Here is a 25,726-nt window from a genome sequence, read left to right as displayed (position 1 = left end):
AGTCAGCCAGCATACCGAGATCGAGAGGAAAAGCTAAGACAGGTTGCCTGGAAGCATCCTCTCGCTACTTAGCCCTTGTCTGGATCTCCAGCAGTCACAGACCAAGAGCATCTGCCTCCTGTTGTTGATGCCATTTAAAAAAATTTATTTTACTCATTTGAAAGGCACAGTGACAGAGAAAGGGGGAGAGAGAGAGAGAGAGAGAGAGAGAGAGAGAGAGAGAGAGAGACCTTCCATCTGCTGGCTTACTCCCCAAATGCCCCCAGCAGCCAGGACTGGGTCAGGCCAAAGTCAGGAGACAAGAGCTCCTTCCAAGTCTCCCACACGGTGACCCCAAGCCCTTGGGCCGTCTTCTGCTGCTCCCCCAGGCACATCAGCTGGGAGATGGAACAGAGGCCCAGAATAACCACATCTTGAACCAGGTCCTCTGATACAGTGTGTGGGTGTTCCAAGTGCTGGCTTGTCCTGCTGTGCCACAATGTCTGCTTCCATCGGCTGCTCTTTGGCTCTCAGCTGCCCTTGCTCGCCTGTGGCCACGCTGGCTCTGCTGTGCCCTGCCGGAGTTTGTGACATAAGCAGTGCTTCCTGGGGAACCAGCCAGGCAACATGTCTCAGAGGGTCACGGCGCCCAGTGGCCACCCGCAATTAGGAAGCTGCCTCGTCATGTTCTTCGGGGAGGGAGCCCAGGAATGTGGCTGACGCTTCCTTCAGTCACTGGATTTCTAGAAGCTCATGAAGAGATGCCGGTCTCGGTGTGGCGGGTAGTAAGAATCCACTTCCCTGCGTCACCTCCTTGGAGAGCCTTCGTAGCAAGTCTCTGGCCATCGTGTCTGGCCTCGGTGTCCATGCCAGCACAGGACCAAAACACTGTTCCAGCGTGCCTGGGACATGCCATGGGCCTCAGGGAATTGTGGCTGCCGTCTAAACACACCCGAGAGACACAGGATGAGCCCTTAGGCTCTGCCAGCAAACATCATCAGTCGTGGAGTCCCTTCACTGTGCAATTTCACACCTTTTCAATCTATGGAGGTGAAATTTACAAAACATTAAAACAAGTCATTTGAAAGTGAACAGTTCCACGGTATTTAACACATTTCATCCTGTAGTGTAGCCAGCACCTAAGCAATTCTATTTATTTATTTATTTTAAAAAAGAGAAACAGGGCCAGCGCCGTGGCTTAACAGGCTAATCCTCTGCCTTGCAGCGCCGGCACACCGGGTTCTAGTCCCGGTTGGGGCGCCGGATTCTATCCTGGTTGCCCCTCTTCCAGGTCAGCTCTCTGCTATGGCCCAGGAAGGCAGTGGAGGATGGCCCAAGTCCTTGGGCCCTGCACCCGCATGGGAGACCAGGAGAAGCACCTGGCTCCTGGCTTTGGATCAGCACGATGCGCCGGCCGCAGCGGCCATTGGAGGGTGAACCAACGGCAAAAAGGAAGACCTTTCTCTCTGTCTCTCTCTCACTATCCACTCTGCCTGTCAAAAAAAAAAAAAAAAAAAGAGAGAGAAACAGGAGGAGTGGGTGAGAGGAAGCTGCCATCCACAAGTTCATTCCCCAGATGCCCACCACAGCTGAGGCTGGGCCAGGATGAAATCGGGGGGCTGGAACTCATTCTGGGGCTCCAGCATGGGTGGCAGGGACCCAGGTACCTGAGGTGCCTCCCAGGGTGGGCGTTAGCAGGAAAGCTGGGAGCGCGAGTAGAGACACAAGAGCTCGAACCCAAGCACTCTTCTTATAGCTACGTCTTCGCTGCTACACCAGATGCCTGCCCTGGGGCACTTGTATGTCTGCAAAGGGAGAGCCCTGCACCTGTTACAACTCTCTGACCCCTTGAACGCTCAGTCCTCAGGGTAAAGTCCCGGCCCTCAGATCAGCATCTACTCCCCCTGACAGGGGCTCAGCAAACCTGCCCCACGGGATGGGGAAAGAAGAGGGGGTCCCGAGAGGACCTCGGTAGGGCCCACTCGGGCAGCAGGCTGGAGACTCCTTGGGTGCGCAGTGCTGCAGGGCCCGGTGAGTTACCTGGCAGTGTTTCCCTTGTCCTGTTCCTATTCCTGAGGCCTGAGGGTGTTGCAAGGAACAGGAGCAAGTTGTTTGCTGGCTCTCCACTGGCGACTTGTGTGGTCTCAAGCAGACTCCTAAACGAGGCTAACTCTACTCTGCTTTGTAGGATGGCTTGGAGGTGGGACGGGGGCACATGCTATGTATACAGCTGATGCTTAAAAGTAGTTGCCATGAAGCTGGCGCTGCGGCTCACTAGGCTAATCCTCCGCCTGTGGTGCCGGTACCCCGGGTTCTAATCCCGGCTGGGGCACTGGATTCTGTCCCAGTTGTTCCTCTTCCAGTCCAGCTCTCTGCTGTGGCCTGGGAAGGCAGTGGAGGATGGCCCAAGTGCTTGGGCCCTGCACCTGCATGGAAGACCAGGAAGAAGCACCTGGCTCCTGGCTTCGGATCGGCGCAGAGTGACGGCCGTAGCGGCCACTTGGGGGGTGAGCCAATGGAAGGAACACCTTTCTCTCTGTCTCTCTCTCTCTGACTGTGTAACTCTGCCTGTCCAAAAAAAAAAAAAAAAAAAAAGTAGTTACCATGAAATGGTTGTACTGGAGTGGGGCTCGTGTCTCAGAGGGCTAAGCAGGTGCTTGGACTGCCCGCATCCCTTACTCAAGTGCTTAGTATGGAGTCCTGCCTCGTCTCTGCTTTGGATCCAGCTTCCTGCTAATGTAGATGATGGTCCCAGTACTGAGTCTCTGCCACTCATGTGGGAGGCCCAGAGAGGGTTCCTAGCTCCTGGCTGTGGCCTAGCCCAGCCTCAGTTTTTGGCATTTGGGGAATAAACCAGTGAATGAAAGATCTCTCTCCGACCAGGAGAAGCACCTGGCTCCTGGCTTTGGATCAGCACGATGCGCCGGCCGCAGCGGCCATTGGAGGGTGAACCAACGGCAAAAAGGAAGACCTTTCTCTCTGTCTCTCTCTCACTATCCACTCTGCCTGTCAAAAAAAAATAAAAAAAAAAAAAAAAAAAAAAGATCTCTCTCCAATGAACCTTTTTTTTTTTTTTTAAGATTTATTTATTTGAAAGAGTTACACAGAGAGAGAAGAAGAGGCAGAGACGGGGAGGGGGGGGGTCTTCCATCTGCTGGTTCACTCCCCAGTTGGCCACAAAGCTGGAGCTACGCTGATCTGAAGCCAGGAGCCAGGAGCTTCTTCTGGGTCTCCCACGCAGCTGCAGGGGCCCAAGGACTTGAACCACCTTCTACTGTTTTCCCAGGCTGTAGCAGAGAGCTGGATCAGAAGTAGAGCATCTGCGACATGAACTGGCGCCCATATGGGATGCCGGCACTGCAGGCGGCAGCTTTACCCGCTGTGCCACAGTGCCGGCCCCTCAAATGAATCTTTAAAGAAAAAAAAAAATTGTTGAATTTATTAAATGCTGAAGATGTTGTTGGTGATGTCTTTGGAGTTGCCCTCTTTGCTTTTTCCAGGAGAGAAAAGGGTACAGGATGGGAGGGGACAAGAGAGGGACACTTGGAGGCCTCTGTTCCCGCTGGGAGACACCAGAAACTGGGTCCCTTTGTGACTCACCTGCTCCAGCAGGGGGTCTCCCAGCTGAGTCCACAAGCCCCACGCTCATCTCCTTTGAACTTGGCTGCCTGGAGGAGGATCCATCGCTGTGACTAAGCCCCCAGCCAGCTCACTGGAGCCGCAGAAGAAGAGCAGGCGCCGGGGAGAAGGTGCCCCGGGCAGTGTGTTTCCGCGGCTGCGGCTGGAATGAGATTTTCGCTGCTTGTTTTCCAGCTCCTCTGACTAGCCGAGGAATGCCGCAAGCTGCAGGGTGTGGCCGGTTTCTGTCCTTTTTGTGGCTGACAATTCTTCAGTTCCCCTGCGAGGGCTGGGATTCATGCTCCCGCACTGGCAGGTCTGGACTGGGGGCTGCGAACCAGTCTGCACTCTGCCCCGTTCCAGGAAAGAGGCAGGATCCGAGGGCCTTGGCCTCCGGGGCCGTGGCCACAAACGCTGGCCAACTGGGCAACTTGAAAACAATGGAAATTGAGGGGCAGCTGTTTAACGAATGTAGCAGTGGCCCGTATCGGAGTGTCTGGGTTTGAGTCCTGGCTCTGCTCTTGCTAACGCACATGCACTGGGGAGATGCACGCAGATGGCTCAAGTACTTAGGTCCCTGCCTCCATGTGGAGACCTGGATTGAGTTCCCAGCACCTAGCTTCGGCCACTGCCAGGGCCATGCTGGGCATTTGGGGAGTGAACCAGTGATGGGAGCTCGCTCGCTCGCTCGCTCTCAGCAAATGAATACCCTCCGCTCCGATCCAGAAAGTGATTATCTTACAGCTCTGGAGGCCCAGAACCAGAATCCAGGGGTGAGCAAGGCCACGCTCCCTCTGCAGGCTCCAGGGGAGGACCCTGCCTTGCCTCTGTCTCGTCTTCGGTGAGCTCTGGTCTGCGTGCCAGTCTCCGCCTTTGTCCTCACCTGGCCTTCTTCCCTGTGTGTGCGCGCACGCCACTATATTTAGGGTGCACTTTCATCTGTATGACTTCCTTTCAACGACTTGCATCTGCAAAGGCCCAATTTCCAAACAAGATCCCATTCAGGTCCTGTTTTCACACGCCTTGTTAATTTTCTTTATTGAAAGGTGTGGGGTCAGTGCCGCGGCTCACTAGGCTAATCCTCCGCCTGCGGCGCCGGCACACCGGGTTCTAGTCCCAGTTGGGGCGCCAGATTCTGTCCCGGTTGCTCCTCTTCCAGTCCAGCTCTCTGCTGTGGCCTGAGAAGGCAGTGGAGGATGGCCCAAGTGCTTGGGCCCTGCACCCGCCTGGGAGACCAGGAGGAAGCACCTGGCTCCTGGCTTTGGATTGGCACGATGCCGGCTGTGGCAGCCATTTGGGGGGTGAACCAATGGAAGGAAGACCTTTCTCTCTGTCTCTCTCTCTCTCTCACTGTCTAACTCTGCCTGTCAAAAAAAAAAAAAAAAGAAAAAAAAAAAAAAGAAAAGGCACTGAAACACACACACGCACGCGCGCACACACATACAGATGCACACACGCACACAGGAGAGCGTTCCCGTCTGCTGGTTCTCTCCTCAGATACCCACAATGGCTGGGGCTGGGCCAGGGACTGGGGAGCTCAGTTCAGGTCTCCCATGGGGGCCACAAGAACCCAAGCACTGGAGCCATCACTGTTGCTTCCCTGTGTTCACATTAGGAGGGGGCTGGAGCCAGAGCTGGGTTTTGAACCCAGGCACTCAGGGATGTGAGCATCTTAACAGGAGTCTCGACTGCCAGGCAAATCCCATCCCAAACCCTATTTTCAGATGAAGTTCTGGAGGGACAGGAATTTGGGGGCATTACTGAACCCTCAGACAAGAGCCCAAATGACAGCCATGATCCCCAAATCCCAAAGGCACAGATCTGATTTGTGCAAATATCTGACACACAGATTTAAATGCCAGACCAGCAGTGTTTGCCCCTCTTTCTTCTTCTTTTTTAAAATATTTATTTATGGGACCAGCGCTGTGGCACAGTAGGTTGATCCTCTGCCTGCTGCGCTGTCATCCCATATGGGCGCCAGTTCTAGTCCTGGCTGCTCCTCTTCCAATCCAGCTCTCTGCTGTGGCCTGGGAAAGCAGTAGAAGATGGCCCAAGTCCTTGGGCCCCTGCACCCATGTGGGAGACCCAGAAGAAGCTCCTGGCTCCTAGCTTCAGATCGGTGCAGCTCTGGCCATTGTGGCCATTTGGGGAGTGAGCCAACGGAAGGAAGACCTTTCTCTCTGTCTCTCCCTCTCACTGTCTGTAACTCTACCTCTCCAATAAAAAAAAAAAAAGATTTATTTATTTATCATTTGAAAGAATTATAGAGAGGCAGAGAGAGGGGGGGGGGGGAGAGAGGTCTTCCATCCACTGGTTCATTCCCCAAATGGCCACAGCTATGCCAATCTGAAGCTGGGAGCCATGAACTGCTTTCGGGTCTCCCAAGCAGGTGCAGGGGCCCAAAGACTTGGGCCATCTTCTCTTGCTTTCCCAGGACACAGCAGAGAGCTGGATTGGAAGTGGAGCAACCGGTACTCGAACTGGCGCCCATGTGGGATGCTGGCACTGCAGGTGGCAGCTTTACCTGCTACGCCACAGTGCTGCCTCCCCCTTCTTCTTTTTAGCGTCACTGTGTTTCTTTTGGTTTCCAGTTGGAAGTGCAAAGGGTCACTGGGGGGACAGTGCAGTGAGAACGCAGGTGTGACACCTGGAGAGGGCATGCAGGGCAGGTGGGCCTCCGTAGATGGTCTCCAGCAGCTCGACAGAGTGCCCAGAGCAAAGGCTGCCCATGACAGGTACCCTGAGGTGCTCATGTCCACAGCCTGTGTCCCCGCCCTTCGTTATATCTCATGGATAAACAAATCAGAAACAGAAAATTGCGCTGGGTGCTGGGTGCAATGGGTTAAGCTGCTGCACCCCATACTGGAGTGCCATTTCAAGTCCTGGCTGCTCCGCTTCCGATCCAGCTCCTTGCTAGTGCGCCAGGGAAGCAGCGGGAGATGGCCCAAGTTCTTGAGCCCCTGCTACCCATGTGGGAGACCTGGCTTTGACCTGGCCCAGTCCCAGCTGTTGCAGCCATTAAGGGAGTGAATCAATGGATGGAAGCTCTCTCTCTCTCCCTTTCTCTCTGTCACTCTGCCTTTCAAATAAACACATTTTAAAACAAACAGAAAATTGTACAGTTCACAGGTGTAACTTCATGTATCCACCACCACAAAAACCACCCCACACCACACAGGTCCCTTCCCGCTGCCCCCATTATAGCCACTGTCGTCCTTCCCCGAGAACGTATCAACCCCTGGCATCCACTCATCCGCCTCCCATGTTTATCATCATTTTGTCATTTGGGGACTGTTATGGAGTCCTACCTACGTGGTCTTTTGGGATTGGCGGTTTCCACTCGGGATCCATCCGGCTGGCTTTGTGGATCGTCCGTCTCCTCATTGTTGGGCAGTGTCCATGGGGTAGGCGTGCCAGGGTCACAATTTACCCACAGCAGGGATGTTTTGGTTGCTAAAAGTAAACTGCTAGCCGTGTCCCTGACTAGGATCTGCATGGACATCAGGGTTCATTTCTTTCTCTTTTCTTTTCTTTTTTTTTTTTAATATTTCCTTTTTATTTGAAAGGCAATTTTACAGAGAGAGGAGAGAGAGATATCTTCCATCTGCTGATTCATTCCACAATTGGCCACAACGGCCAGGGATAGGCCAAGCTGAAGCCAGGAGTCAGGAACCTCCTCCAGGGTCTCCCACGCTGGTGCAGGGGCCCAAGTACTTGGGCTGTCTTCTACTGCTTTCCCAGACACATTAGCAGGGGACTGGATCAGAAGTGGAGCAGCCAGGACTTGAACCAGCATCCATATGGGATGCCAGCACTGTAGGTGGCAACTTTACCTGCTACACCACATCGCTGGCCCCAGAGTTCAGTTCTCTATGATAAATGTTCAGTCACAGTTGCTGGATCCCAGAGGAACTCCCAAACCATCGTCCAGAACGACTGGACCAGGCATTCCCATCTTTTTCGGCTTTCGGTCGACAGGTGCGTGTATCCCATGGGGTCCTAATTCACATTTCCCTCCTGGCTAACGATGCTGGACGTCTTTCATACGCTTCCTTTCCATCTGTTAATCCTTTTTGGTGAAATATCTGTTCGCGTCTTTTGCCCATTTTCTAATTGGATTGTTTCTATTTTTACTGCTGAGTTTTAAGAGTTCTTGATACATTCTAGAAATGTGTACTTTGTCAGATATGTGACAAATATTTCTTCCTGAAAATATTGCAAATATTTTCTCCTTGTCTTTTTTTCTTTCTTTTTTCTCCTTGCTTTTTATTCTTTAAAAGGATCTTTTACAGAGCAAAAGTTTAACATTTTCACAAAGTTGAGTTTATCAAGTTGCTTCTTTATGGATTATGCTTTTTTTTTTTTTTTTAAAGAACTATTTATTTGAAAGGCAGAGTTACAAAGAGAGAGAGAGGGAGAGAGGTCTTCCATCCGCCGGTCTATTCCCCCAAATGGCCACAATGGCTGGGGCTGGGCTGGTCAGAAGCCAGGAGCCCAGAGCTTCTGCCATGTCTCCCACGTGGGTGCAGGGGCCCAAGGACTTACCGATGCCCTTATGGGATGCCAGTGTCACAAGCAGTGGCTTTACCAGCTACGCCACAACACTGGCCCCCGGATTATGGCTCTTGGCGTCATGTCTAAAAACTTGACATTAGACCCTGGGTCCCAAAGATCTTCAACAGTGTTACTTTCTAAACGTTGTGTCGTTTTTACACTTGAGATTTTAATGTATGATTCATTTTAAGTTAATATTTGTATTTGGGTCAGTTAATTTTTATTAGGTTTAGGTTCTTTTTTTTTTTCTTTAAATGTTTATTATTTGAAGGGCAGCGTTAGAGAGAGAGAGAGAAAGAGAGAGAGAGAGATCTTCCATATGCTAGCAGGTTCATGTCCTTTTCCTATGAATATCTGATCGTTGCCCACCGTTTGCTGAAAGATACTTCTTCCTCCATTGCGTGGAATCAGGTGGTTTTCCCATCACTTTCTGTCCATCGCGGTGCAGTCCGTTAAGCCTCTGTGAGCGAGCACCCCGATCAGAGTGCTGGTTCCAGTCCTGGCTACTCTGCCTCTGATCCAGTTGATGGCACAGATACTTGGGCCCCTACCAACCATGTGGGAGACCAGAATGGAGTTCCTGGCTCCTGGCTTCAGCCTGGCCCAGCCCTGACCTTTGTGGCCATCTGGGGAGTGAACCAGCAGATGGAAGAGTTTCTCTCTCTCTCTTTGCCTCTCCCTCCCTCTCTCTGTAACTCTGCCTTTCAAATAAATAAAATGAATCTTTTTAAAAAGTTGATGCTCATACACATAAACTAACCTGAACGGAAAATCTGTACACTCACTTCCTTTTTTAGCTCGACCTTCTAGTACATGTTTAACTTCATTGATTTCGGCTGCTCTCTAAGGAGAGCCTCCTTTGTCTGGGTGATTTGATTCCTTGATGAGCATCTCATTTTTCCTATATTGGCAGTAGGGCTTACAGCTGGTTTCAATGCTGCTTCCTGTTTTGTCATTTTGGGTTTAAGCTGGCTTCGGTCACAGCTGCCACGGAAGGCAGATTGTGGTAGACTTTGAAAAACGCCTGCAAATCCTGCCACAGCAGTGAGCGATCCAGCTGCGGCACTGCCCTGGGGCTCAGCTCCCCCGCCTTTCCCAGCAGCACGGGACCTCCCAGTGCAGAGGCCCCTGCCACCAACGAGACACCTTCATCTCCAAGTGACCGGCCACCAGCAACAGGCACAGACAGTCGAAACACGGGCCAAATAAGTAAATCTTACAGATAAGAGCCCCGGCGCCAGTGTTGTGATGCAGCAGGTAAAGCCACTGCCTGCGACAATGCCAGCATCCCATATGGGTGCCGGTTTGTGTCCTGGCTGCTCCACTTCCCGTCCAGCTCCTGCTTGGGAAAAGCAGCAGAGGATGGCCCAAGCTTGGGCCCTGCACCCCAGGGGAGACCAGGAGAAGCACCTGGCTCCTGGCTTCGGAGCAGCGCGGTGCGCCGGCCGCGGTGGCCATTAGAGGGTGAACCAACGGCAAAGGAAGACCTTTCTCTCTGTCTCTCTCTCTCTCACTGTCCACTCTGCCTGTCAAAAAAAAAAAAAAAAAAAAAAGTAGAAAATGTTTTGGTTACTTTTTTCAGTTCAAAAATTTGTTTAGTTCTTCTTTGTATCTTCTTTTACTTTGGTGAGATTTTTGTCTACGCCTTTGCTGAAGTTTTCCTTTGTTCCTTTTTCCATTTGTCTGCAACATGTTTGTTGAATATTTTTCCAACAGCTGCTTTAAAATCTTCTGTAGGGGTTGGGTTTTTTGCTCGGTGGCTAATTCTTTGGTGTCCCCTATCAGAATATCGTGGGTTTGATTTTCGGTACTGACTGCTGACGCCAGCTTCTAGGTCATGCAAAAGATGGGAGGCAGCAGGTGATGGCTTAAGTGGTTCAGTCCTTGTCACCCAAGTGGGAGACTTGGATTGAGTTCCAGGCTCCTGGCTTTGGCCTGGCTCCAGCCTTTACTGCTGTAAACCTTTGGGGAGTGAACCATCAAATGAGAGCCTGTTCTCTTTCATTCTCAAATAATTTGGGGAGGGGGACATTTAAATCTTAGGCAGATGATCTCAGTATTTCCATCATTTTGCTCTTTGCATTATCAACTGTCTTTAGTCATTTAACCGGGAATTTTTCTGGTTCTTGGTGTGATAAGCAGTTTCATTGTTGTTAACGTTATCTTAGACGTTTCGGTAGTATTGTGAGACTCTGGGTCAGTATATATTCTTCCACCTACAATAGAGAAGCGGGGGTAGGCATATTGAGTCATTTCTAAGTCCCAGTTTTCCAGTTGGCCTCTGTTGACATCCTGGGACAGGGAGGGAGGAGGGGCACCTTGTTACTGCTGAGTAGGGGTTCAAGTGTCCCCTAGGCTCCCGCAGACACTCCTGTGACAGGGAGTAGCAGAGGGATTTCATTCCTGTCCCCCACGTGGCCTCCACTGGTCCCACGGAGCAGGCAGGCGTAGCAGGTGGTCTTGCTGTTGCTGAGGGTGGCCACCGTCCTGACTGTCCCCTCTGCCGTCGCCACATCCCTGCCTGCTTGGCAGGAAGGAAAGCCCCCATTCCCTACCTGGCCTTTTCTGGAAGGGGCTTCGGTTTGCAACACTTCCTTGTAGCCCAGGGAGGGTGGAGGCTCAGCCTGGCAAGCCTCGGGCTGGCTGGAGCAGGGCGTTATTGTCTAAAGGTTTTCTGTTTTGCTAGGCTAACCCTTTCCTGATCCCTTGCCGCAGAGAATAGCCTTTTGTTGGGGCCTTTTTTTTTTTTTTTGTCTGCGCCAGTTGGTGTTTCTGATTTCTGGCTTCCCCAGCTGTGTCACATTTGGGATCTACGAGGCAGAAAGAAAACCAGGGAATTCAGCACCGGGTGTTCCTTTGGGTCCCGCGCTGTCCAGTCCTGCGGCCACCTTCTTGCCATGCTCCAGGGTCATTACTGTTTGTTTCCTCTGCGATAGCTATCGATTTCAGTAGCACTTAGTGAAAGGGACTGGGAAAAGTACTTTTATTCTAGCGCTTTGGAATCTGAAGTCTTTGTAGATGACATGACTTTTCTTTGTTTATTTTTTTAACAATGAGAGCAATCAGAAAACCTTAGAAGGGCTGGCGCTATGTGGCATAGCAGGTAAAGCGCCACCTGCAGTGCCGGCATCCCATATGGGCGCCAGTTCAAGTCCTGGATGCTCCACTTCCAATCCAGCTCTGTGCTATGGTCTGGGAAAGCAGTAGAAGATGGCCCAAGTCCTTGGGCCCCTGTACCCGCATGGGAGACCCGGAGGAGGCTCCTGGCTCCTGGCTTCGGATTGGTGCAGCTCCAGCTGTTGTGGCCAATTGGGGAGTGAACCATCAAATGGAAGACCTCTCTCTCTCTCTCTCTCTCTCTCTCTGCCTTTCAAATAAATAAATAAATCATTTTTTTTTTTTAAAAAGGTTTGGATGCTGCCTATGATGATCCAGCTGTTCCACTTCTGATCCAGCTCCCTGCTAACGCCTATGAAAAGTAGTGGAAGATGGCCCATGTTTTTGGACCCCTGCCATCCATGGGGGAGACCCAGATGAAGCTCCAGGCCTCAGCCCTGGCTGTTGCAGCTGTCTGGGGAGTGAACCAGCAGATAGAAGATCTCCCTCTTGTCTGTCTCTCCCTCTTCCTCTGTAACTCTGCCTTTCCAAAAATTAAGTAAATAAATACATCTTAAAAATAGATAAAGCTCTAAATTCATATAATACATCTTTTTTTTTCTTATTTTTTAAAAGATTTATTTATTTGAAAGGCAGAGTGTCAGAGAGAGAGAGAAAGAGATCTTCTACCTGCAGCTTCGCTCCCCAAATAGCCCAAAGCCAGGAGCCAGAAACACCATGCTGGTCTCCCACATGCGCAGCAGGGGCCCAAGTACTTAGGGTATCTCTTGCTGCCTTCTGGGCACACCAGTGGGAAGCTGGACCAGAAAGTGGAGCCATTGGAACTTGAAGTGGCTCAAGTGGTGGCTTAACCTGCATTGCCCCAAAGCCTGCCCCTTCATGTATTTATTATCAACGGTCAAGTATTTGAATAGGGTGTGTACATTAGACTCGTCTCCCCTCCCCACCTCCCTGCCCCCACTACAAGTGGCTGTGGAAGAGGTTCCTGGGAGCCTCATTGTGACTCTGGGGGCAGAGCTCTGACATGTCAATCAGGGAGAACCACTGCCTACCAGCCCCTGTTGGAGCCCCAGGGCCCCAGCATGCTGGGGATGTTAAGAAGCAGGTTGTTGGGTGAATCAACTAACATCAAAGGCAGGGACACAGAGTCCCCTGATTCCCTTATGGAAATGCACCTGCAGGACCGTGGCCCTAAGAACCTGGTTCCTTAGCACACAAGGGAGGACAGCAGAGAGGGACATTTGCACCCATAGGCACAGAACAGGGCAGGAATGGATTCCGAGGCAAGCGTGGAGGGAAAGACGGCAACCAGGAGGTGAAAGGGGGCGGGCCTCAGTGAAAGTCAGAATGAGTGACTTGTGGATGTGGGGTGCATCCATTAAGTGCTTACTGTACACCCTGCTCCGCTAGTGAATGACCGCGTCTAGTTCTCAGAGTTGTCACGTGTGGTCCGGGCCTGCGGTTGATCTCATTTCATGGAAATGAGGGCACAGAGAGCCGAAGACACTACCGAAGTCACACAGCCTAGAAGCTGAAGTGACCGAACCGCCTGACGTGGGAGCCTGGGTTATCCGCATACCATCAGTGGCACTTGGTGATGCAGTGTGTTTACCATTCCTGGGATGTTCTGTGGCCTCCTTCCAAAGGCCAGCAGTCATGGCTGGCTCCTGCCACCGTACACTTTCAATCGCGCAGGCGCGTCTGCCTGTGCACAGTTAGGTAACAGTGCTCCGTGACTGCTATGCTGTCGCTTGAGTGCCGGCCGGGAGCACACACAGATGTTCCATGTCCACGTGTCGTTTCCCCCTTTTTCTGTGTAACTTCCTGTCCCATAATCCCCCCTGCACCCCAGGACAGAAGAGTCCCCTGACGCCTGCCACGCTGCACACGCTGTGGACCCTTGACCAGCTTAATTTTAAAAATTAATTAATTTTTTTTTTTTTGTTTTTAGTAGGTCAGGGACAAACTATAAAAATGAAGAACTGGATAAAAATAACATAGCTTTTTATTACTACAGGAGACAACTTGAGTCTAATAATTAATATTGATGCAGCCTGGGGCAAGTAGAAGGCCATCCTTCCAACAGCAAATGGTTTGAGATGGGGACCAAATGATTATTTTTTCCTCCGAAGTTTACCATAAAGGAAAAATTTGACTGCCTTTGTTCTTGCAAACATGCACGCGACTGATCAATCCAAAAAGAATTAAGCTGCCCTTGGTTATGTCAGGAGTCCCAGGAAACCTGATGTCGGTTGTGTGGCTTCGAGGGGGCAGAAAACAAAACCAAGGTGGCTGGGCAGTGAACGACTGGAAAATGAGGGCGTCCGAGCTTTTAAACATTTAACAAGGCTGTGATTTGACACTCCCACCCCTGTTTGCCTGGACGGAGCAGAGCATGTTCATCTAAGATCATCTCCATTCCAATGAGAGTTTTTTTTTTTTTTTCTTTCCCAGATAAAATTAGATTTCGGGAAACATTCCACGCCTTCCCCGGAGCCCGCAGCGAGCTGGCCTCACCGTGTCCCCTCCCCGGCCTGGACCAGACCCTGGATTAGTCGAGGACCCCATCTGCTGACGGCCACCACCGTGTCTGCCTTTGCTGACTGTTATCGGAGCGGACGGGAAGTGCTGGCAGCAGCCGTGGCTGGGGCTGTGTGGGCAGCCTCTGGGGCCTTTGGCTGGGCTTGGGCTCTTGTGAGCCTCAGCGCTGGGGGAGGCTGTGTGCGACCTAATGCACAGATTTCCACTTGGAGCATGCCGATGAATGTACAAAGGAGAAGTCCCCTGACCCTTCCGGAATGCGCACATTCTTGATTTTTTTTCGACTATTTCTGCAGTTGGCCCAAAGGGCTGCTGAAGGGGTTTCAAACGGCTCCTGTGTTCATGGCTTGTTTGTCTGGCAGCAGTGTCAGACTCCACGGTTTTCTCCCTGCGGTGGGTGGTGGAGGCAGAATGAACACAGACCACAGTAGGTTCTGATGGAAAACTCTACAGGAAATGCTATTGATGCGACAAATTATCATTAAATCACTGTGTCATCATTTGGTTAATGGCTGTGTTTCTTCTACACCGTCAGTCCCACGAAGCTAAAGAGGAATTTTTTTTTTAAAAGATTTATTTATTCTCTTGAAAGACAGGGTTACAGGGGGGCTGGGAGAGAGAGGAAAAGATAGTGAGAACTTCCCTCCTCTGGTTCACTCCCCTCAAGGCTGCCACAGCCAGGGCTGGGCGAGGCTGAAGCCAGAACCCAGGAACTCTGTCTACCTGGGTCTTCCATGTGGGTGCAGGGGCCCAAGCACCTGGACCATCTTCCACTGCCCTCCCAAATGCAATAGCAGGGAGCTGGATCGGAAGTGGAGCAGCCGGGACTCGAACCAGCGCTCAGATGGGATGCAGTGCTGCAGGCAGCAGCTTAACCCACTGTGCCACGATGCTGGCGTTTTCGCCATTGTATTCCTAGCACCTGGGGCAGTGCCCACACTACAGGTGGTACCTGACAAGGTGGTGGCAACAATTTAATAACTAGATTTAATAATTTTTTTGACAAATCGTTTTCCTTACACATTGGACAGGCAGAGTTAGAAAGTGAGAGAGACAGACAGAGAGAAAGTTCCTCCTTTTCCGTTGGTTCACCCCCCAAAGTGGCCGCTGCGCCGATCTGAAGCCAGGAGCCAGGTGCTTCCTCCTGGTCTCCCATGCAGGTGCAGGGCCCAAGGACCTGGGCCATCCTCCACTGCCTTCCTGGGCCACTGGAAGAGGGGCAACCAGGACAGAATCCGGCGCCCCAACCGGGACTAGAACCTGGGGTACCGGCGCCACAGGCGGAGGATTAGCCTAGTGAGCTGCGGCGCCGGCCTGCAGCTCCCACTCCTAAGACATCTAAAGAACCAGGAGTTGACGTCGAGACATATTTCACGTTGGTCATATCCGTGAGTTCGACACCCAGTTTTCACATTATCGAGTTCAAAGTATGCTATCCTTGGATGCTCTTATCTCTAAGATAACAAACCGCTGTGAACAAGACCAGGGTGCCACCTGTGTGGGTGGGGACTTGAACCTACATCACATTGTCCCTTTGTCACACAAGGGTGGCCCATGGCCTTGGAAGTGCCTGAGCGCCCCCGTGTCTTAATTCGTGTTGTTTTCTGCAGGTAGAACTCCTTGGATTCTCTCCACAACCGTGGTTGGCTTAGACAGATGACCCCCCGGGGGAAAAGTCCTTTGACTCAATGAGCGACCTGCAAATATAAAACAGTTGCCGGAGAATTCTATTAGAGAGGAGCCATCTCCCCCGTTACAAGGTTTGCTTTTCTTTAATGCAATTTAGCTCCAGCAGAACGGCCAGTTGGGAGGGGCTGCGTTCTGTGCCTTACTGGAAGCCAGACCGGCGGCGGCGAGTGAGGCAGGCGATCCACAGAGATTTGGGGCAGGAAGGAGGGGAGGCGGCCGCCCCACAGGCCTGTGCCCACGGGGAATTGAGTTCAGACCTCCTCCTGTAGCCATAAATCCAGGGCAGCTGGCAGCGATCCAAGAGAGGCTGGCGCTGAACTCCAAGGGCATCCGACGCCACGCCGGCCACCCCCTCCCGCCCTCCCGCCTTCCCGGGGCTGGACCTCAGGTGTGCCCCACTGGGCCTGGGTTTGCAACCTCATAAGCAACTGGAGCGCGCACCCGCGGCCGGGCAGGAGCGGAGAGGCTCTACCGCCCCGGAGGAAGCCAAAAGCCTGCAATTATTCTGACGTTGTCTTGGGGGGCCGAAGCGGGGAGGGCCTGACTTTTGGGTGCCTCCAGCTGTTCCCCCGCCCCATCCAAACCAAGCGCACGTGCGAGCTGCACCCCCCAACCACCCCCCACCCCGGCCACTTGGGTGTGTAGCAGCAGAACGGGGATCCGTCCCCGTGTCCCAGACCCCACGTGCATCCCGGGGCCCGCACAGGGCGGAGAGGTCTGCCGCCAGCCGCGCGCACGACGGGGGCCTGCACCCCGAGGGTCGCGCGGTCCGGATCGCCCCAGCAGAGCAGACAGCGCCCGGACAGGCAGGCTCCGAAGGGCGGGGCGGGGCCGCGAGGCTTTCGGGCCCCGCCCACCGCGGCTGGAGGGGCGGGGCCGCGGTCACGTGACGGCGCGCCGAGCGGCGAGGCCCCGCCCGGCGGGGAGGAGGCCCGGCCGCGACCCGGGCCGCGCGCTGAGGAGCCGCCCGGCCGCGCGCGCGCTGCCTCGCGCAGGGACCCCGGCTAGCGGCCCCCTGACCGTCGGCCCCGGGCTTGCCGGCTGCGGGAGCGGCTTCAAGATGGACGAGGACGGCGGCGGCGAGGGCGGCGGCGGTAAGTGTCGGAGGTGTGGCCGGCCCGCCGGCGGCCTGAGGCCGGGGGTTTGAGGTGGGGGCGGGCTGGCGCGAGCGGACGACCGGGGCCGGGGGTCCCCGAGCCGGGGGTCCGCCTGAGGAGACGGCGTCCTGGGCGACGCCGGTGCCGGCTGGCGAGCGCGGGAGGCCCGAGGCTGCGGCGCCGGGGACTCCTGGGACGAGGCGGGCCGGGGTCACCACCCAGCCCCGAGCCGGGGTCCGGGTGGGGAGCCGGGGCCGCCGCGGGCCGGAGCGCGGGGGTCGCTGCGGTGGCGCGCGGGACCCTGCGGGGCGACCTTTCCCGGCTCGGGGCGGCCAAGGGCGTCCACGCCCTCCGGAGCCCCCAGCTGTGTGCGGCGACCCCCCTGGAAGCCCCGTGCCCCGGGTGAGGGGGGGTCGGGAGCTGCGACACCTGTGGGCAGTGGGGAGGGGGAAAGTTCTGCATCGGGGCTCTGCGGGAGGGGCACAAGAGGAGAGCGGGCTGAGGGTCGGGACCCTTCTTCTCTCGGCTTTAGGTCCGAAGTGGTCTCTGGAATTGCGTTCAGCGAGGGGCCCGGGGCAGCTGGAGTCCCGGTCTGCACACGCGTTCTATAAAATAGCAATTGTTACAGAGTAGGCAAAAAAAAGAACCGAGACAGTGCAGCAGCCGAGGGTGCGAGTCGGGAGCCACAGCCGGGAGCAGGGGAGGGGAGACCCCCACCCCCACCCCAGTGCGTCGTGCCCTGCACAGCCTAGCCCCGGTGGTCCCTGCTGGACCGTCAGCTTCCTCGTTGTGATTGAACATGACCGAGTGGAGTCAGATTGCTGTGTGTCATTCTGCATAGCAGGTTTTACAAACAGAAAAATGTGCCTCCCTGTTCGGGTGGAATGAGTGGGTCATTGCCTTGGCCAGTAAAGGGTTAACGCCCATCTGCCCTTTTCCCTCCCCCCCCCCTTTTTTTTTAACAGGGGCACCCAAAGTGGAGGCTCTCTCTACTTTGGCTAACGATCTCTCTCTCTCTCTCTTGTTTTTTTTTTGCTGACAGCCGGAGTCATCAGACCCCCATGTAATAAGGGAGCGTTCAGGGGAAAAAAAAAAAAAATCTTAATTACAGGCTGCGGGAGCAGCTGCCTGTAAGAATCAGCAGTATTGAATGCTTCAGGATGAAGTGGTTAATCAAGGTGCCTTCTAGAATTCAAGTGGGGCTCAGAGGGAGATGTTGTCGCGTGGAAGAAGAAGCCGACGCGGCTGGGATGGTGGGAAGTTGGCGCCTGGCGTGGTTCTTGCTGTGGCCCGAGTGGGTGTGCTGTTTATGGAAGAGGGTGCTGTGGCAAGAAGGAGCCCAGTTGCAAACCCTCCTACAGCCAGGCTGCCCCGTCTGGCAGCGTCAGATCCTAAGTAATGGGTTCCCCGTGGGTGCCGGGCGCCAGCCTATCGCGCTTTGTCGTGGTGGGTTTCCCTTTGTCAGAGAATAGTGACAAACGACCCGCAGTGTTTAGACGTGTGTAGCTGGCTGGCTTGGCGATTTCATTTGGGAGGTGCTTCACTCTGAATGAGGAAATGCAGAAAGATGCGAAGGTAAAAGCAGGTGTGTGTGTGGGGGGAAGCCACTGTGTTCCAGCAATTTATAGAACTCCAGGACTGGGACCGTGACAGCAAGGGGTGGTATTAATTATCAGAAGTCTTCAAATTGGGCCATTCGCGTTTCTTCTGGGAATATATCACAAACAACCTTGAAATAAAAAAATCTTGTGAAGGAAGCTGTGTGCCTTGAGCTGTTTGTAAGTTATTGAAAACAGCGCTGTCCACCAGTAGGGGATTGGCGAGGTAAATTATGGCAAGTTTATTGGATGAAACATTTTATAACCACTAAAAATAAGCAGTTGTTTTACACATCATACTCTAAACAAAATAAAAGCTGGTGACATTATGGATGTTTTATTTTCTTAGTTTTTATATTTTCCAGGTGTCTGGGATGAGCGTATATTACTTTCAGATTGGCAAAAAGCAGCTTATAGGCAGGCGAGTGTTTTGAAGTACAGCATCTAATTCATTCAACAACGAACAGTTATTTATTGATTGCTGAGATGCCAAGCGGCTTGGTGGGTGGTAGAAAGCAACTTCCAGCCTTTATTAATTTGATTTATTAAAATCATCCTTCCTTCCGTGTGGAAGACATTTAAAAATATGTTTGGCAATCGTAGGATAAGTATTTCTTTCAAGTGAGAATCTTTGAGAATTTTGAACTGAGTCTTTATGTGGTGGTTATTGAATAAGCTGGATGTGCTCACATTTTTTTTTTTTTTTTTTAAGATTTATTTATTTGAAAGGGAGAGCTACAGAGAGGCAGAGAGAGCAAGCGAGCGTGTGCGAGAGAGGTCTTCCATCCGCCGGTTCACTCCCCAGATGACGGCAACGGCTGGAGCTGAGCTGAACCAAAGCCGGTGCCATGTGCTTCTGGGTCTCCCATGTGGGTGCAGGGTCCCAAGCATTTGGGCCATCTTCCACTGCCTTCCTAGGCCATAACAGAGAGCTGGATAGGAAGTGGAGCAGCCGGGACTGGAACCAGTGTCCATGTGGGATGCCGGCGCTGCAGGCAGTGGCTTTACCTGCTATGCCACGGCGCCGGCCCAGTGCTCACATTTAACACTTGATTGTTGGAGGTCTCGAAGTTAACATAACACTTCACTTTTTTATAGTTATTAATATTTATTTTTCGAAAAATGCTATGTGTTCAAATTTATGGTTTTAGAGATGAAGTTCAGCCTTTGAAAGAGAACAGTTTAGTTGCCATCTGATTACAAAGCATAACGTTTTTGGGTCTATGGGGGTCAGTTTCAGGCTTGTTGAAGAAAGAGATGATCCAGTCACATGGTGGTAATGGCAGAGACATAAGATGATTTACAGGTTTGTTTGTTTTCTTTGGTTAACATATTGGTCAAGTAAGGAGACTAAAAATTGATTCCTGCTTGCCGCTTTTATGATTGAACCTGCTGTCCAGGGTGGTAATATTTGTTCTTTCGGCGCAAGATAAGGAGGGAGGCTGGTGGCATGAATGGCTGGAAGGCAGTTACAGGGAGCGAGTGGGGGTACAAGATTACAAGAACTCATTGTTCTCCGTAATGTGTGCAGAGCGTAGTTAAGGTATTTTTAATTCCTTTGAGGCTTTGGTGCCGTTCAGTTTTCTAGAGCCGTTCTTGAGCTGTGTCCCTGCTTGGAAGGTGGCCGGCCCGTGTGGCTCCCTACCCCCATCTGTGTGACTGATGTTCCTGAGTGGACTGTCCTGGCAGATGAGGTGAATTAACTTTAATTGGTTTTTCCCTTCCTCACGGTCCCACCCCCCTACCCGTTTAGATGAGGGTTAAGCCTGTGCTCACTTGAAATGCCACCCAGCCTCACTCACAAGAAAATAAATAAAAATTAAGGCTAGCTTGCAGTCCCACCTTTCCCCTGTCGGACAGGTGCTGGCCCCATGCCTGAAAAACAGGAGTTCTGGTGAGGCTGTCTCAGTGCCTGCTGGTAGATGAACCTCAGCACCCCAGCAGGAAGAGGCGTAGTGCACACCCTGTGTGCTATTGGCTCCCGTCCACATCCCGCCCTGCCCCTGCTGAGGGACTCACCCCTGCAGGCAGCATTTCCCAGGCCCTCTGTCAGCTGCCCTTGGGCTGGGTTTGGTCAGTGGAAGCCCCTGTTGGAACGGTAAGAGGAAGGCAGACACCAGGCCTAACCGTCATTCTGGCCCACAGGGTCCCTGGCGGCTGCCTTGTCCTTTGGGCTCCAGCTCCCGCCGTCAGGTCCTGGTTTCCCCAGCTGCTGCCCCTTGGGCCCAGCCCCTCCTCCCTTTTACCTTCCAATCTAGTGGTGGGAGCAGCTTCTTGTTGTTGGTTATCTCTGGGTTGTCTGACCATTTCCTGTTTGACTTCGCAGTTTTTCCATCACATGTGTACCCAATTCCTTATATTCCCTGTCTTGCAGATCCTTGAAAGGATGCCTGTGTAGACCCTGATAGATCCAGGAGCTTTGGGCAGTCCCTTTTAAAATCACAAGTGTAGGGGCAGACGTTTGGCTTAGAGGTTAAGACACCACTTGGATGCCTGCATCCCGTGTATTAGGACGCCTGGATGTGAGTCCTCACTCTGCTCCACTTCCAGCTTCCTGCTAGTAGTCCACTCCCTGGAAGGCAGCAGGTGATGGCTGAAGTAGTTGGGGTGCTCTGCCGCCCACATGGGAGACTTGGCTTTTATCCCTGGCTTCAGCCTTTCTAGTCTTGGCTGTTACAGGAATTTGGGGGATAAGTCAGTGGATTAGAGTTTGCAGGACCCTCTTTCAAAAAGAAGAAAAAATTAGCCGGCGCCACGGCTCACTAGGCTAATCCTCCGCTTTGCGGCGCCGGCACACCGGATTCTAGTCCCCAGTCGGGGCACCGGATTCTGTCCCGGTTGCCCCTCTTCCAGGCCAGCTCTCTGCTGTGGCCCAGGAGTGCAGTGGAGGATGGCTCAAGTGCTTGGGCCCTGCACCCCATGGGAGACCAGGAGAAGCACCTGGCTCCTGCCATCGGATCAGCACGGTGGCCAGTCGCAGCGCGCCAACCGCGGCGGCCATTGGAGGGTAAACCAACGGCAAAGGAAGACCTTTCTCTCTGTCTCTCTCTCTCTCTCACTGTCCACTCTGCCTGTCAAAAAAAAAAAAAAAAAGAAGAAGAAGAAAAAATTGGGGTGGGCGTAGTGGCGTAGCAGGTAAAGTTACTGCCTGCAACCCCAGCATATCCCATATGGGTGCCAGCTGCTCCCCTTCTGATTCAGTTCCCTGCTGACGTGCCTGGGAAGGCAGCAGAAGATGGCCCAGGACCTGAGGCCCCTGCAGCCTTGTGGGAGACCAGAGGAAGCTCCTGGCTTCAGCCTTGCCCGTCCTGGCCATTGCAGTCGTTTGAGGAAAGAACCCAGTGTATGGAAGAGTGAGCTCGCTCTCTCTCTCCCCCCCCTCTCTCTCCCCCCTCCCCCCCTCCCCCCCTCTCTCTCTCCCCCCTCTCTCTCTCTCCCCTCTCTCTCTCTCCCTTTCCCCCCCTCTCTCCCTTTCCCCCCTCTCTCTCCCCATCTCTCTCCCCCCTCTCTCTCCCTCTCTCTCTCCCCTTCTCTCTCCCCCTCTCCCTCCCCCTCTCCCTCCCTTTCTCCTTTCTCCTCCTCCCTCCCTCCCCTCTCCCTCCCTCCTTTCTCTAACCCTGCCTTTCAATTAAATAAGTATTTTAAAACAATTGCTACTGTATCAATCCTTTGACCTAACAATACCAGTTCCAGGAATTTGACCTGCAGATACATTTGCATGTGTGTGAGATGACCTAGATCCAGGATTATTGGTTGCCCTTGTTTGAGCTTCCATCAGCAGGAGACAGGTCAGATATAATGTAATACACCAGATGGTGAATGAGGTTGTAGAAAGGTACAAGAGAGCTGTTTTATGACTTGATACAGAAAAGATCTCCAAAATACCTTGTTCAAGTTACAGAAGTAACATGTGGAAAATGTACATTGTGTGCTACCTTTTTTTTTTTTTTTTTAAGGAAGTTCCTGTATATGCGTGAAAATTGTGCAGAAGGTTAAACAAGGAACTAGTAACAGTGGTTACCTGTTTGGGATGGTCGATGGCCCTGAGGGATGTCTGTGTGGGGAGGAAACTTTTCACTGTAACATGTCTTTTTGTTTTTGAAATTCAGTTAAGTTAAATAACTTCACTTTTGCCAATATGGGAAAGTGTCATGAAAAAACAGTATGCTGTTTCCCTCTTTTTGAGGGAATTTTTCTATGTTAAAAAAAGGGGGCTTTGGGGCCAGCGCTGTGGCGTAGCGGATAAAGCTGCTGTCTGCAGTGCCAGCATCCCATATGGGCGCCAGTTCGAGTCCTGGCTGCTTCACTTCCGATCCAGCTCTCTGCTATGGTCTGGAAAAGCAGTAGAAGATGGCCCAAGTCCTTGGGCCCCTGCACCCATGTGGGAAGACCTGGAGGGAGCTCCTGGCTCCTGGCTTTGGATTGGTGCAGCTTCCCAGCTGATAAGACCAACTGGGGAGTGAACCAGTGGATGGAAGACCTCTCTCTCTCTCTCTGCCTCTGCTTCTCTCTCTGTGTAACTCTGACTTTCAAGTAAATAAATCTTTAAAGGAGGGGGAGGGGCTTGCATTGTGGCTCAGTGGCTTGGGCCACTGATGTGATGCTGGCATCCTGTATCAGAGTGCTGGTTTGAGACCTGGCTGCTTTACTTCCAGTCTAGCTTCCTGCTAATGCTCCTGGGAAGGCAGCAGATGATGGCCTGAGAGCTTGGGTCCCTGCTGCTCATGTTGGGGGACCAAAATGAAGTTCCTGGCTCCTGGCTTCAGCCTGGCCCAGCCCTGGCTGTTGGACACATTTGCAGAGTAGACTAGCAGGTGAAAGATTCAGTCTCTGTCTCTAACTTTGCCTTTCAGATAAATAAATCTTAAGTTAACCACTGCACTTTTTCCTCCCAGTTTTATCTTTAATTGGCAAAGAATTGTGTATTTATGCGGTACAATGTGATGTTTCGAAATACATTTGCCACTGCACTTTTCAGTGCTTGAAAAGTGGACAGGATAGAGTCTTGTAGCTAAGGCTTGGGGTGTGTTCTTTTGTGGTCATTAATTCAAATACTGAAGTCATCTCTCCCAACTGCCAGGTGCTGTGCTTGGCACGAGGGCTGTAGCGGCGAATAAGGCAGAGGAATGTCTTACATTCACAGAGCTTGTGTTCAGAGAGGGAGGCGGACAGCAAGGGAAACAACTCCATAAAATGATTGCAGAACAGGCTGAATGTGTTAAGGGAAGTTGTGGGGTAGGGTGTAGGATGGGTGAGGTTTAGGGAAAAGCTGTGTGGCCTGGGACAGTCTTTTTGAGGAAATGGCCCTTCCGGTTCAGCCTATAGGAATTGTGACCTGGGGAGAGCCCCTGAGCTGGCCAGATCTGAGCAGGTGTGTTTGGAAAATTGAAAGCAATTTTCTGTGGCTGGAACAGAGTGAAGGGGGATGGGGCAGGCTGGGGCCTTGCAGGCCTTTGCTGTCTGTCGGTTAGGAATTCAGATTTGCTTCTGAGTACGTGGAGCAGCTGAAGGATTTTAAGCAGGGGAATGAAATGGGGTTTATATGGCAATAATTTTAGCTAATACTTGCATATCACCCTCTGGGTCAGGTTCTGTCGTGTGAGTTCTACAGGTCTTTTATTCTTTGTCATATTATCGCCATTTACAGATAGGGAAATGGAGGCGTAGGGGAGCTAAGACATAGGTAGTCAGTCATGGAGTCGTGTGTCGAACTCCAGTGTTTGGGTTTTGGGTCCTTACTTAGCATTTAGCATCCCCTGCCTTTTTGAGAAGAGTGTTCCCTGCTGCTGAGTGGACAGCCAATTCGAGGAGGGTGAGGGGGGCTGGAGGACTTGGAGTTAACTGGGGGAGGGCACAGGGGGAATTGCTGTGGTGGTTCAAGTGGTTATTACGCCGGCTGGGCAGATTAGGGTGACAGAAGAAGGAAGGACATACATAGAGCAAATAAGCAAATCTGTATAAAAACACGGAAAAGTACAGAAAATGAGGAAACAATCACTCATGTTCCTGCTACTCAGAATTACTACAATAGCTGTTAATGTTCTGTTCTTTCTTGTTTGTTTAAAAGATGTGTTTGCTTGAAACACAGAGCTGGAGGGTGGGGCAGCTAGAGAATCCCCCCATGTGCTGGTTTACTCTCCATATGGCCACAGTGGCCAGTGCTGGGCCAGGCTGGAGCCAGGAGCTTCATCTGGATCTCCTACCTGAGCGCAGGGGCCCAAACAGCTGGAACAACTTCCCCTGTCTTCCCAGGCACATCAGCAAGGAGCCAGATCAGAAGTGGGACAGCTATGATGCTGATACCGGCCGGTGCCGTGGCTTAACAGACTAATCCTCCGCCTTGCGGCACTGGCACACCGGGTTCTAGTCCCGGTTGGAGTGCCGGATTCTATCCCGGTTACCCCTCTTCCAGGCCAGCTCTCTGCTATGGCCCGGGAAGGCAGTGGAGGATGGCCCAAGTCCTTGGGCCCTGCACCCGCATGGGAGACCAGGAGAAGCACCTGGCTCCTGGCTTTGGATCAGCACGATGCGCCGGCCGCAGTGGCCATTGGAGGGTGAACCAACGGCAAAAAGGGAGACCTTTCTCTCTGTTTCTCTCTCACTATCCACTCTGCCTGTCAAAAAAAAAAAAAAAAAAAGAAAAGAAAAGAAATGGGACAGCTACGATGCTGATACTGGCCGGCGCCGTGGCTTAACAGGCTAATCCTCCTCCTTGCGGCACCGGCACACCGGGTTCTAGTCCTGGTTGGGGCGCCGGATTCTGTTCCAGTTGCCCCTCTTCCAGGCCAGCTCTCTGCTATAGCCTGGGAGTGCAGTGGAGGATGGCCCAAGTCCTTGGGCCCTGCACCCACATGGGAGACCAGGAGAAGCACCTGGCTCCTGGCTTCGGATCAGCGAGATGTGCTGGCTGCAGCGGCCATTGGAGGGTGAACCAACAGCAAAAAGGAAGACCTTTCTCTCTGTCTCTCTCACTATCCACTCTGCCTATCAAAAAAAAAAAAAAAGATGCTGATACCGCAGGCAGTGGCCTGGTGTTGTTATTATTATTTTTTAGCATTGATTTATTTATTTGAAAGGCAGAGTTACAGAGAGGCAGACAGAGGTCTTGCATCCACTGGTTCACTGGATGGATGGCCACAATAGCCAGAACTGTACCTATCCGAAGCCAGGAGCTTCTTCTGGGTCTCCCACGTGGGTGCAGAGGCCCAAGGACTTGGGCCATCTTCTACTGCTTTCCCAGGCCATATCAGAGAGCTGGATCAAAGTAGAGCAGCCAGGAATCAAACCAGTACCCATATGGAATTCCGGCACTGTAGGTGGTGGCTTTACCCATTACACCACAGCATTGGCCCCAGTCTTTAATTTTTAAATAGAATAATTAAGGTGTTACGGAGCAGTGTCATTCTTAGAGCTGCCCTGGCCAGAGTTTGCCCTGGTGCCACCCTTGTTTATACTACAGCCGGGGTGGTCTCTTGAACATAAGATCATGCATTTCTCTCTCCGGGTCTGCTCTGTCCTCCTGCTACCTGGAAT

The 25,726-nt window shown here is 52.5% G+C and overlaps 2 protein-coding genes across 2 annotated transcripts in view; both read left to right on the top strand.

The window, feature by feature from the left end:
• Positions 1–14,299, top strand: part of LOC133750266 (small integral membrane protein 10-like protein 2A) — a 69,353-nt gene extending 55,054 nt beyond the window's left edge. Inside the window, exon 2 of the mRNA XM_062179773.1 lies at positions 13,723–14,299. Coding sequence (XP_062035757.1) covers positions 13,723–14,082 — 360 coding nt within the window. The 3' untranslated portion in view covers positions 14,083–14,299. The remainder of the gene's footprint in view (positions 1–13,722) is intronic.
• A 2,185-nt stretch (positions 14,300–16,484) lies between these two features.
• The window catches only part of CYTH3 (cytohesin 3), a 105,295-nt gene continuing 96,053 nt past the window's right edge, over positions 16,485–25,726 (top strand). The window contains exon 1 of the mRNA XM_062180535.1: positions 16,485–16,592. Within this exon, the coding sequence (XP_062036519.1) occupies positions 16,559–16,592 (34 nt within the window). The 5' untranslated portion in view covers positions 16,485–16,558. The remainder of the gene's footprint in view (positions 16,593–25,726) is intronic.

Source organism: Lepus europaeus, chromosome 21 (assembly GCF_033115175.1).
Source record: "Lepus europaeus isolate LE1 chromosome 21, mLepTim1.pri, whole genome shotgun sequence".
NCBI classification, from domain to species: Eukaryota; Metazoa; Chordata; class Mammalia; order Lagomorpha; family Leporidae; genus Lepus; species Lepus europaeus.
Note: the sequence above shows the minus strand (reverse complement) of the source record. Positions and strands in the feature narration are given on the sequence as shown.